Source organism: Dendrobates tinctorius, unplaced genomic scaffold (assembly GCF_039654945.1).
Source record: "Dendrobates tinctorius isolate UK_male_01 unplaced genomic scaffold, ASM3965494v1 ptg000032l, whole genome shotgun sequence".
Taxonomy (NCBI): Eukaryota; Metazoa; Chordata; class Amphibia; order Anura; family Dendrobatidae; genus Dendrobates; species Dendrobates tinctorius.
This window is the reverse complement of record NW_027361700.1, coordinates 25,643,140-25,655,872: the sequence shown is the minus strand read 5'-3', so window position 1 is coordinate 25,655,872 and position 12,733 is coordinate 25,643,140. Positions and strand designations below refer to the sequence as shown.

The following is a 12,733-nucleotide window of genomic DNA, read 5'->3' as shown; positions in this document are numbered from 1 at the left end:
TATATATATAGCATGTCCCCTTTAACTGTCATTGTAACTGCTGTTATTATGTAAATCAAAAAATAAATCAAAAAAATTGTATACACATGTGTTGCTACTATTTAAGTTTGTACTGACTATGAGCACATTGCTTGATAAAGACGGGTCACCGTTGAAACGTTGCCACTGGAGGATCAGTAAAGTATCCACTTTTTTTCACATTTAATTTGAGTGCTGCCTATTTTTTTTTACCTTTTTTTACCATATATATATATATATATATATATATATATATATATATATATATATATATATATATGATATGTCAGAGCATGCTGGAAAGTGTAGTGTCACACAGCTGGAGAGCCACAGGTTGGATAGCACGGCAGTACACAAATATGTATTAGGAATTTTTCATAAGCAGATAAGAATTAATGTGGTTTTATGCAATATCCGGACATAGTTGCCACATGGCAAGCAGTGCTAGAGAATGACAGAACAGATACAGGCAGCATCTGGACTTCAGCAATGGCGTCCCTTTTATTAATATCGGCCGGATATTCACATTTTCATTCTGGCATGTTGCGGGGTTTGTGAGGTCGGTGTATTTCTCATTTGTTATATTGGTTGAAGTAGATTTAGAGTTGCACGACTCATATCCTGATCACTGCTGCTCCCTAGTGGATATTTCTTGAAAATAAAACTTTTATCTATTGCGTCTATTCAAAACTGTAGAACATATTAAAGGGGTTAAAGGAATTTTCCAGATTTAGAAAAAACACCTGTTCCTTGGCTGAAAAAAAATTATTTACTCACCCTCCCCCGGGTCCAATAAGTGAGCTCAACGTCACATCTCGTCAGCTCGGCAAAACCACTGAGCTCAGTGACGTGATTGCTGCAATGAAGTTACTGAGACTGGGGCAGCGGCTGAGATACTAAGCTGGACCATGGGAGAGTAAGTAAAGATCAATTTGTTTTTAGTTTTCTAACAACGAAGTGTACATCTCAGGAAGTTTTCATATGGGGGATAACCTTTTTAGGCCGGCGTCCCACTTGCATCAATACCGGGCACTCGGACCGGAGCGCTCGGCTGCATAGAAAGATGCAGCCACACATTCCGGTCCCGAAAGCTGGCGGTAGTGCTGGGTCTTGATGCTAGTTTCTCGCATCACACTCACAAGTGTGACCCCGGCCTTAAGCTGAAGACTTTATGGTGACTAAAATATTCTTAATTTATGGTCTTGAACTGTCCCCAATGTTGCGGCATCCTAGTAAGGGGCAGACATGCCAAAAGTGTATACTGCCCTGATCAGGCTGACGTGGGGATCTGAATTGGACACCGGACGAGGGCAGTAAGAATCTATTTGGCATTTGTCATGTCTCCCATACATCTCCAGCAATCAGTCCAATATAACTATATAGGTTGTTGGCATGCCATGCCAATCTTTACTCCAGTCAGTGGTAGTAATCAGATTTTTCTAAAGATTGTCCTAAACCACTGCAAGCAAGACCATGTTTTTGGCAAATTTAAAGAAAGTCATGACATTTAGGCTATGTTCACCCCAGATTTATTGCCTCCATTTGACGTTTACACTGGAAAAATCTTCCGATGCGCATGTTACATGTATGATGTCTATGATCCTGTTCCTGGCATATTCTGCAGGAAAAGTCTGCTGTGTCCTTGTGAACATCTTAAAACAATGACATCACAGGGTGCAAACACTGCCCAAAGTTTCATTCTTTGGACACCACTGGCTTTACGTAATTCAATCGTTCCCTCACCTCTATATCCCATTTTTGGGGGATTCAGATGGAGTCTTGAGGTTTAGAAAACGAGCAGTCTGCAAAACAAAGAATGAGCAGGCCCTAACATTGACATCTGCCACGCATATACTTCAATGTAAAAAGAGAAAGACACATTAAATAAATACGTTTTACAGGGTCTTGTCTTTTATTCCATACGTTTTTTGCAGTATACTGACATATTACATATCACTCAGAATGCTTTTTTGGCTTTGATCTGGAAATAGACCCCAATGGATGCATTTCGCAAGTATATCATGAGCTTTCACTGCATAAATGCTGAACATAGGGCAAAAACATATGGTGGGCATTGCCTAGGCTTGTAATAAACCCACAGGAGGGCTTTCCAGATATAACTTTAGGCTGATTTCTATATAAATACAGTTATGCAAAAGTTTTATTGCAGATCAGATCTCGCTAGATGTCTCATTGACAGTTGCTAATCCTTGGGATGGATCCATGGGGGTAGAATGTTGGATCTCATGATGTCAGAACAACGTCACAAGTCTGGCCAAAATGTACTCTCCTGCTTCAGACCTGTAGCACGCTTTGCTCCATGCTTGGCCTGTGATTGTGTGGATTGGTGGCCTTTATGGTGACACTGGACCTCTGAATTATTGTCATTATAGAGGACATTATCGCCTCATTGTTCACTTTCTTTTATCATCTTGCACATTTTCTCCAGAGCCTCATGAACACCTTCTCCGGTGATGCCCGAGCAGCCACACACATCCCATTTCCTTGAAGGCAAATTGTGAAGTTTAAGATGATGCACAAGTTCAGAAGGACTACAAGCACCAGCCAGATCCTGTTTGTTGGCCAGAACAATGAATGGTAAATCCTGTGAGTCCATATAGACCGCATAGAAGAGATCATCGTGGGCATCATAAAATCTCTCGGTGTCCTTACTGTCCACTACAAATAGAAAGCCTTGGCACATTTCCAAAAAATGTCTTTTCAAGGGCCCACCTTTGGCTCCTAGACTGACGTCCCATACTACAAGTGATAGGTCCTGAAAGATGTCCAAGGTCTCTACATTGTAACTAACGGTTGGAAAGGTTTGCAAAGCTTCTCTGTGCTTCAATCTGTACAGTATTGTGGTTTTGCCACTTCCATCAGGTCCAATCATTACAATAGTAGCCTTCCTGAGCTGTGCCCTGCCACACAGCCCCTGTATTCGGCTCACCAGGGTGCCCATATTCTCTACTGCCCCCAAAATGTGACCAGAGAGGATGCACTTCACTATTGAGTCACAGTAGGAAACCCTTCAAACTAATGACATGTGATGATCACTTCTCCTCCCACCTCTTCCTGCTTCCTCCCAGTCATCCTTGGGCTATGCCAAACCCTCCATGCTGGAGGCTGCTGTGAACAAGAAAAACCTTGTTAGTTCATACAGACACAAAAGCATTGAACTTTAGACAGGTTCCAAGAGGCTACACAAAGGACACTAGAAATGAACCCTTTAGCTGCATGACCTCGATAATAACCAGAAGAACTAAGTCTCTACTGTTGTCCTCAGAACCCATTAAATATATAGACCCTAATAATAAGGTGTCCTGCCATGGATGGCATTTTATAGGGCAACAGTCAGTGACCCCCTCTAAGCTGTGTGCTCCAGAGATGATAGTTAAAAAAAAAAAAATACCACACTCCCGCAGGCAGGTATACCTCATTAGTAGGTTGTTTTAACTCTTTACTTTCCAGGGAACTCTGGTGACATTAGCCTGGAACGAATATTGTGAGATGCTGCTACAATCAAAAGTGGCACCTAAGACTAAAAAATAAGACCCTCAGGCACATTAAAAATCAACCATTGCCGGTGTCGCATCCTGATGATTGCAGCTGTTGGTTACCCTGGAGCAAATCCGTGATGTGTATTCAGATCCTGGGGTCTCACTAGTCATGCTGGTGACGTCACTTTCTGTGGGGCCCTCACCTGTGTCAGGACAGGTAGCAGAGGAAACATCCTGCAACACTACGAGCTCCCGACAGCGAACTTTGGAAATGTCATTGTGCTCTTTCTGAACTGTATGTGGCTTATAAACGTAGATTGAGTTCACTGTATAAAGAAGGGGCTGTCTAATTTCATGGGTATCAAGGCTGTGGTAATTGGCCCATGGGTAGAGTCAGGGACCCTTTAGGGCATGTGCAGACGATCCGGAAGTGGCAGCGCTTTGGATGCAGAGCATGTTCACTGTGTCCAAAGCGCTGCAGTCTTGACCGTGTGGATTCACCGCGTCCAATACATTCTACAGGTGAAATTTATCTTGCGGAGATTAGTCTCCGCAAGAGAAACTGACATGCCATGGTCTAGAAAGACGCTGCGCATGTCTGTCTCCACAGGTGCACCACAGGGGGAGTCTGTGGATGCATAGTGGAAACGGGATTTCTTGAAATCTCATCCATTATGCTGTAACATCTGACAACCCATTTAAAGGGATGCTGTCAGCACACTTTTCTCCATATAGAAGTAGTAGTATGGCTGTGTAGGCATATCCATGTTATCTTTTTAATGTATAAATATGATGTGCCTGCCATGAGAAATCAATAAAGAAGTCAGATGCAAATCAGGCTTGAAGTGCTCTGGCGGGAGCGTGTTAGTGCACCAGGAAAAAACAGCCCAAATGTATGGACACGCCCCCAGTGCACTTCCACACTGATTTGCATATGACTTCTACCTTAGATTTCTCATGACTTGGCGTATCGGATCTCTACAAAACTAAGGCTGGTTTCACATTTGCGTTTTTTAGCGCTGGAAAAAAACGCATACGTGCGCATGCGATTTTTCCCCTATATTTAACATGGGTGCGCATACATGCGCGCTTGTAAGCGCATGTATGCGATTTTCATGCGCTGCGTTTTTTTGGGGTGTGCGTTGGTGTTTTCCAGACGCTGCATGTTGCATTTTTTGGCCCTGGAAAAAAGCGCATGCGCACGTATGCGCACGTTTTGCGCTAAAAATGGCCATTATAGCCTATGGATGCGCATACGTGCGCACTGGCATGCGCAGGTATGCGATTTTTTAGCGCTGCGTTTTTTGGGTGGTGTCCACTTTTTATCCTAGTTAGAATCTTCTAAAGTCAAAAAAAAAAAGTCTATATAAAGGAGGTGCCTGCCAAAACTCTGCCACTACTACACTGAGAGATTGAAGAGCAGACAGTCAACCAAGAACCCATTATATCAGCGAAGAATGTGAGTATATTACATTATATGCCTGTCCTTTTAAATTATGTATGTACTAATGATTTTTATTATTTTTACATGCAGTATGTCTTCAGAATCAGAGTATTCCCCATCGCGGCAGGAATTGGCGCAAGCAGACCGTGAGGTGATTATTTTCGTGCATCTGGTAAGTATATCTGCTGCTTCTCCAAATCTCTTACATTTTTTTCAACTTTCTTAAGACATCGTCATCATCATCTGCGGACGGCACTAGTGAGGGCGAAGAGCAGGAGCAGCGAAGCCAAGTCCCGGTGGTGATACGGAATGTAAGTATCAAATGATTTGTAATGTTCTTTATTTTTTATCTTCTATTTTTACTCATTTTTTTGTTTCTTTTTTTGTAACTTTTTATTCAATTTAAATTTGATTATTCTAATGAATGTGTTTTGTCTAGGTTCCACAACGGGATGAAGACGTCTACCTGGATAATGAGCAGCTCATCAGCCTGGTCCAGGAGCGTTCGCCGTTGTGGGACAGCCGTGACCGGCTGTACAAGGACAATGTGGTGACCCGGCGGCTATGGAATGAGGTGGCCGCAGCGTTGATGGATGGCTGGGACAGCGCCACAGCATCCTCCAAAAAGGCGTTTAGTGAGTATTTCCCTGCTCTGTATTGTGCCGCAGTGACTGTTGTCCTTGACGGCACTGTTGGGTTTCGTGCTAGGCGTATTCTAGCAGGAAACCCAACAGTGTCATCGGGGTCTACAGTGACTGCTTTGAGTATTGTATTGCTACATTGTGCCGCAGTGACTGTTGTCCTTGACGGCACTGTTGGGTTTCGTGCTAGGCGTATTCTAGCAGGAAACCCAACAGTTTCATCGGGGTCTACAGTGACTGCTTTGAGTATTGTATTGCTACATTGTGCCGCAGTGACTGTTGTCCTTGACGGCACTGTTGGGTTTCGTGCTAGGCGTATTCTAGCAGGAAACCCAACAGTTTCATCGGGGTCTACAGTGACTGCTTTGAGTATTGTATTGCTACATTGTGCCGCAGTGACTGTTGTCCTTGACGGCACTGTTGGGTTTCGTGCTAGGCGTATTCTAGCAGGAAACCCAACAGTGTCATCGGTGTCTACAGTGACTGCTTTGAGTATTGTATTGCTACATTGTGCCGCAGTGACTGTTGTCCTTGACGGCACTGTTGGGTTTCGTGCTTGGCGTATTCTAGCAGGAAACCCAACAGTGTCATCGGGGTCTACAGTGACTGCTTTGAGTATTGTATTGCTACATTGTGCCGCAGTGACTGTTGTCCTTGACGGCACTGTTTTTTTTTATCAACAGTGGACAAAGTCCGAACACGTTGGCGTTCGATCAAGGACCGCTTCAACAGTGATGTTCGTGCTGAGGGCCAGGTTCGCAGTGGATCTGCGTCAAGGACCAGAACTAGATACCGTCACTATCACGCGTTGCAGTTCCTAAGACCGGTCCTTGCCACAAGATCGTAAGTATTATACATTTTGGGTTTTTATTTTTATTAATCTGTGTTTTTCTAATCCACAGCTGATGCTTCTTGTAAAGGCATGGTAGTAATGATTTTCCTTTCTTCCACAGCACCTGGAGCAGCACCCTGCAACCTGGCCCTGGAGCGGTCCTTCCTCGGACGTCCTCTGACCCGTCCCAGCCATCCGACAGCCAGGAAGCACCTTGCAGGTCAGCCACACACACAGCTGGTGACCAGGAAGCTGGGCCATCAGGTGTTCCCCTGTCCCAGGTCTCTGCCACTGGTTATGCGGGCACTACCCGCCAGCGGCAGAGGGCCTTGGACAGGAATGTCTTGCCCGAGTTTATGCATTTGAGCGAGACATTTAATTCCAGCCTCAAGTCACTGTCCGACAGAGTTGAAAGCGGTTTTGCACTCATGGAACGTGGTTTTAACCACTTTGAACACCGCTTCAATTCTGTAGAACAGCGCCTTGACCGTCTGGAGGCCGACCTCAACAGACCAGCACACCATTTTTTTAGTAAGATTGAAAAGGGCATGGCGGAACACCTTAGTCCTGATCAACAGCTGAATGTGCTGCAGGCCTGCAACAATGCTTTCTTGCAGGCTATGCAGCATAATCGGTACGGTCAGCAGTCAGTGGTGTCCTTTCCACCTGTGCCACCATTGACTCGCTTCACCTCACTACCGACTTGTGCTGCATACCACTGCACGGACACCTCTATTCAAAGCCAGGACACCCACCGTTACACCACCACAAGTCTGAGTGCAGCTGGTCACTTCACCGACACCACCATGGCAAGCGCTGCTCCTGTCTGGAGCACCACCGCCAATCCCATGCATGCGTGGAGCTCAGCCACCACTAGGCAAACATGGAACAGCCCTGCCGCTACAACAACATGTAGTAGCCCTGCCACCACCACTCTGCAAACCTGGGCCATCACTGCCGCCACCAGTCCTCCTGCAAGGACGAGCACTGACAACGAAGAGCAGCATCAGCCACCTCAGCAGCAGCAGCCAACTCAGCAGCAGCAGCCACCTCAGCAGCAGCCGCCACCTCAGCAGCAGCCGCCACCTCAGCAGCAGCAGCCACCTCAGCAGCAGCCGCCACCTCAGCAGCAGCAGCAACCACCTCAGCAGCAGCAGCCACCTCAGCAGCAGCCGCCACCTCAGCAGCAGCCGCCACCTCAGCAGCAGCCGCCACCTCAGCAGCAGCAGCCATACCAGCAGACGGGGGACCTACATTCCATATTTGCCCCTACTTCAAGGCGAAATCAATCAAGGCGGGCATTGGGCCAAAGTCGGTCCAGGCACACAAGCCTACGGCGACATGCCATTACAACTAATGTAACTGAACAGATTTCCTCTCCTACAAGTGTTCCAAGTTTAATTCCCTTAACTGGACTACCTTCCCCCACAAGTTTTGTTGCCCCTTCCCCTCAAACACCGTCTTCAACTGCAAGTGTTGCATATTCCCTGCACACCCCCAAATTGAAACCATCTGCCCCCAAACGCCGTAAAAAATAATTTTTAGTTTTTTTTTGTGATAAAAAATAAATTAACATTTGTGGTTCACCATTAATAAGTTTCATTAATGTTGTTTGCGCCGCTCACACACACTGATGGGTAAATACATGTTAAAAACCAACCCAAGGGCTAGTATACTCATATTTGAAATACCACGGCCTAGTATAGTCATTCCAAGGCCTAGTGTAATAACTCTAGTTTTACCAAATAGAATCTGGTTTCATGAAAAACAAACTGTTGAAACTTGTCTAAAAAATAAGTTTCTTTCTAGTTTCACCAGTTTGTTTTTTGTGAAACAAGATGCTAGTTGTTAAAAATCGAGTTATTACAGTAGGCCTTGGTATGACTATACTAGGCCGTGGTATTTCACATATTACTATACTACTAGCCCCAAGGCCTACTATACTCATATTTGAAATACCACGGCCTAGTATAGTCATTCCAAGGCCTAGTGTAATAACTCTAGTTTTACCAAATAGAATCTGGTTTCATGAAAAACAAACTGTTGAAACTTGTCTAAAAAATAAGTTTCTTTCTAGTTTCACCAGTTTTTTTTTGTGAAACAAGATGCTAGTTGTTAAAAATGCTAGTTGTTAAAAATCGAGTTATTACAGTAGGCCGTGGTATTTCACATATTACTATACTACTAGCCCCAAGGCCTAGTATACTCATATTTGAAATACCACGGCCTAGTATAGTCATTCCAAGGCCTAGTGTAATAACTCTAGTTTTACCAAATAGAATCTGGTTTCATGAAAAACAAATTGTTGAAACTTGTCTAAAAAATAAGTTTCTTTCTAGTTTCACCACTTTGTTTTTTGTGAAACAAGATGCTAGTTGTTAAAAATTGAGTTATTACAGTAGGCCTTGGTATGACTATACTAGGCCGTGGTATTTCACATATTACTATACTACTAGCCCCAAGGCCTACTATACTCATATTTGAAATACCACGGCCTAGTATAGTCATTCCAAGGCCTAGTGTAATAACTTGTAAAGGAGCAGATTACATGAGCAGATTACATTCATCCACTCAATGCTGACTTGTATTCCCCATGGACTTTCATTGGGGTTGGGTTTTGAGGGTTGTGTTTTGAGAAAATCACATACTTTGTTTTAAACTAGTTGCACAATTTTCTCTTGAAAAAAAATGGTTTCCTGATTCATGGCCTGCAGCTTTGCTCATTCCAATATATTTCACGCAGACTAGCAATGCTGCATTTTAACTCGTATGTGTATTTACCTGCCCAGGTGTGTGAACATAACAAAATTCAGTTATACATGGGAAGTTTTTTAATTAATTGGAGTTTAAAAAATATAGTGCACTCAGTAATGGTATCAAATAAGGATTTTTATTACCATAAACAACAACATTACACCATTTCATCTTGCCAGTGCACCCGTCCTACATCAGAAATAAAGTAGGCCGCAAATTTGTCCCTCATTTGGCCAACTTCAACGGATGACCTGAGAGTGTGCTGAGTGAATTCAGGCAATGGGTTAGGAGCATCATCGTCCAGTTCAAAGGTCGGGTGCTCTTTAGCCATCACAAAGTTATGTAGAACCACACAGGCCTTCACGACCTCATCGACTGTTTCAAGTTTAAGATTAATGGCCGTGCCCAGAATTCGCCATCTGGAAACAAGAATCCCAAAAGCACACTCGACAGTTCTTCTGGCCCTGGTCAGCCTGTAATTAAAAATTTTTTTGGTGTGGTCCAAGTCCCGGCTGGAGTAGGGTTTCAGTAAGTTTCCGCACATTTGAAAAGCCTCATCGCCAACCATTACAAAGGGCAGTGGCGGAGCTTCGGTGTGAGGAAGAGGCCGTGGCATAGGGAAATTAAATTGGTTGCCATACAACCTCCGGCCCATGTCTGAGTTTTTAAAAGCCTGCGAGTCATTACCACGGCCAAATGCTCCAATGTCCACTGCTACAAACATACATCCGGCATCCGCAATTGCAATGAGTACTATTGAAAAGTACTTTTTGTAATTATAGTACTCAGATCCCGTTCTTTGGGGTTTGATGATCCGTATGTGTTTCCCATCAACAGCTCCCAAACAGTTGGGAAAATTGCATACTGTCCAGAATTTGTCAGCAATTTCCATCCACTTTTCAGCGGTGGGCAGGGGCATAAATTCTGGGCAAAGAACATTCCAGAGAGCCCGGCAGGTGTCAGCAACAATTCCAGACAAGGTAGAGATTCCAATACGGTACTGGAAGTGTAGTGAGGATAGGGTTTCTCCAGTCGCCAGGAATCTGTGAACAGACAAAGAAGTAAAATTAATATTTATGTATATTATTTTTAAAAACTATAAAAAAAAATATTAGTACATTCACGAAAACTAATTACCCAAGGTTTTGAATACTAAATTTACAAAAAAAAACATCAGACCACACCCCTTTGTTTTTAAAACATACCGTAATGTCACCAGTAGCCGTTCCTCAGGAGGAATCGCACGACGGAGCTGTGTGTCCTGTCTCCGGATGGATTGTTGGACACGAGCAAGCAAATCCATGAAACTTTCGTGGGACATCCGGATATAATCAGTAAATTTCTCCGGGTTTGCACGTAGCTCGCTGTAGAGGGTGTGGTATGCCCCACGGCTCTCCCGGAGTTCAACAATCGGATGTATCCACATACGCCGCCGTCTTCGCTGCCTCTCTCTCTTCCTTTGTTCATGGCAAGCAACTGCATACGCCTGAGCCATCGCGATGTCCAAATCCAAGTTGAAGTGAAAACTCTTCCAGCGCAGATCCATGGTCACGAGAAGAATCAAGCAAATGTGAAGAATACTGTAGACAGGGTCTATATATATTAACATACCACACCCACAATGAAGTCCCATTGGTCTTGTGTGTTGTTGAATGGTTGTTTTTTCTTTTTTGTGGGGTTTTTCCAAAATCTGTAAAAAAAACGCAAACGCACAAAAAACGCATACAAACGCGCAAAAACGCTGCGTTTTTTTCCTGCATGCGCATTAAAATGCTGGAAAAAAACGCAGCGTTTGTATGCATTTGTATGCGTTTTTTTAATGCGTTTTTTTGCGGGAAAAACGCGCTGCAAAAAAAAGCAAGTGTGAAACTAGCCTAAATGTTATTTTTATTGTGGGATAAGCACATATACAACCATACCACTACAGTCATGGACAAAAGTTTTGAGAATGACACAAATATTAATTTTTACAAAGTCTACTGCTTCATTTTTTCTAATGGCAATTTGCATATACTCCAGAATGTTATAAAGAGTGATCAGCTTAACAGCAATTACTTGCAAAGTCAATATTTGCCTAGAAAATGAACTTTATCCCCCAAAACAAATTTCAACATCATTGCAGCCCTGCTTTAAAAGGACCAGCTAACATCGTTTCAGTGATTGCTCCATTAACACAGGTGTGGGTGTTGATGAGGACAGGGCTGGAGATCAATCTGTCATGATTAAGTAAGAATGACACCACTGGAGACTTTAAAAGGAGGCTGGTGCTTGGCATCATTGTTTCTCTTCTGTTAACCATGGTTATCTCTAAAGAAACATGTGCTGTCATCATTGCACTGCACAAAAATGGCCTAACAGGGAAGAGTATCGCAGCTAGAAAGATTTCACCTCAGTCAACAATCTATCGCATCATCAAGAACTTCAAGGAGAGAGGTTCCCTTGTTGCCAAAAAGGCTCCAGGGCGCCCAAGAAAGACTAGCAAGCGCCAGGACCGTCTCTTAAAAGTGTTTCAGCTGCGGGATCGGGCTACCAGCAGTGCAGAGCTTGCTCAGGAATGGCAGCAGGCAGGTGTGAGTGCATCTGCACGCACTGTGAGGCGGAGACTCTTGGAGCAAGGCCTGGTCTCAAGGAGGGCAGCAAAGAAGCCACTTCCCTCCAGGAAAACATCATGGACAGACTGATATTCTGCAAGAGGTACAGGGAGTGGACTGCTGAGGACTGGGGTAAAGTCATTTTCTCTGATGAATCCCCTTTTCGATTGTTTGGGACATCTGGAAAACGGCTTATTTGGAGAAGACCAGGTGAGCGCTACCACCAGTCTTGTCTCATGCCAGCTGTCAAGCATCCTGAAACCATTCATGTGTGGGGTTGCTTCTCAGCCAAGGGAATGGGCTCTCTCTGTTTGCCTAAAAACACAGCCATAAATAAAGAATGGTACCAGAATGTCCTCCAAGAGCAACTTCTCCCAACCGTCCAAGAGCAGTTTGGCGATCAACAATGCCTTTTTCAACATGATGGAGCATCTTGCCATAAAGCAAAGGTGATAAATAAATGGCTCAGGGAACAAAACATAGAGATTTTGGGACCATGGCCTGGAAACTCCCCAGATCTTAATCCCATTGAGAACTTGTGGTCAATCATCAAGAGACGGGTGGACAAACAAAATCCTTCAAATTCAGACAAAATAAGAGCATTGATTTTGCAAGAATGGACTGCTATCAGTCAGGATTTGATCCAGAAGTTGATTGAGAGCATGCCAGGGAGAATTGCTGAGGTCCTGAAGAAGAAGGGTCAACACTGCAAATATTGACTTGCTGCATTAACTCATTCTAACTGTCAATATAACCTTTTGCTACTCATAATATGATTGCAATTATATTTCTGTATGTGATAAAAACATCTGACAAACAAACATAAAAACCAGAGGCCAGCAGATCATGTGAAAATATAATATTTGTGTCATTCTCTAAACTTTTGGCCATGACTGTACTACGTGTAAAAATGTGCTGAGGGATGCCAGGACATGCAGCATTCTCTGCTCTTG

The 12,733-nt window shown here is 43.9% G+C and overlaps 1 protein-coding gene across 7 annotated transcripts in view; it reads right to left on the bottom strand.

Annotated features, from left to right (window-relative positions):
• Window positions 1–1,907: 1,907 nt before the first annotated feature.
• The window catches only part of LOC141086512 (uncharacterized), a 59,854-nt gene continuing 49,028 nt past the window's right edge, over window positions 1,908–12,733 (bottom strand). For 4 of the 7 annotated variants that reach the window (XM_073572633.1, XM_073572632.1, XM_073572636.1 and 1 more), the window contains exon 2: window positions 1,908–3,147. In XM_073572633.1, the coding sequence (XP_073428734.1) occupies window positions 2,426–2,980 (555 nt within the window). In that variant the 5' untranslated portion in view covers window positions 2,981–3,147 and the 3' untranslated portion in view covers window positions 1,908–2,425. The remainder of the gene's footprint in view (window positions 3,148–12,733) is intronic. The other 3 variants (XM_073572637.1, XM_073572635.1, XM_073572638.1) reach the window with 1 other exon arrangement.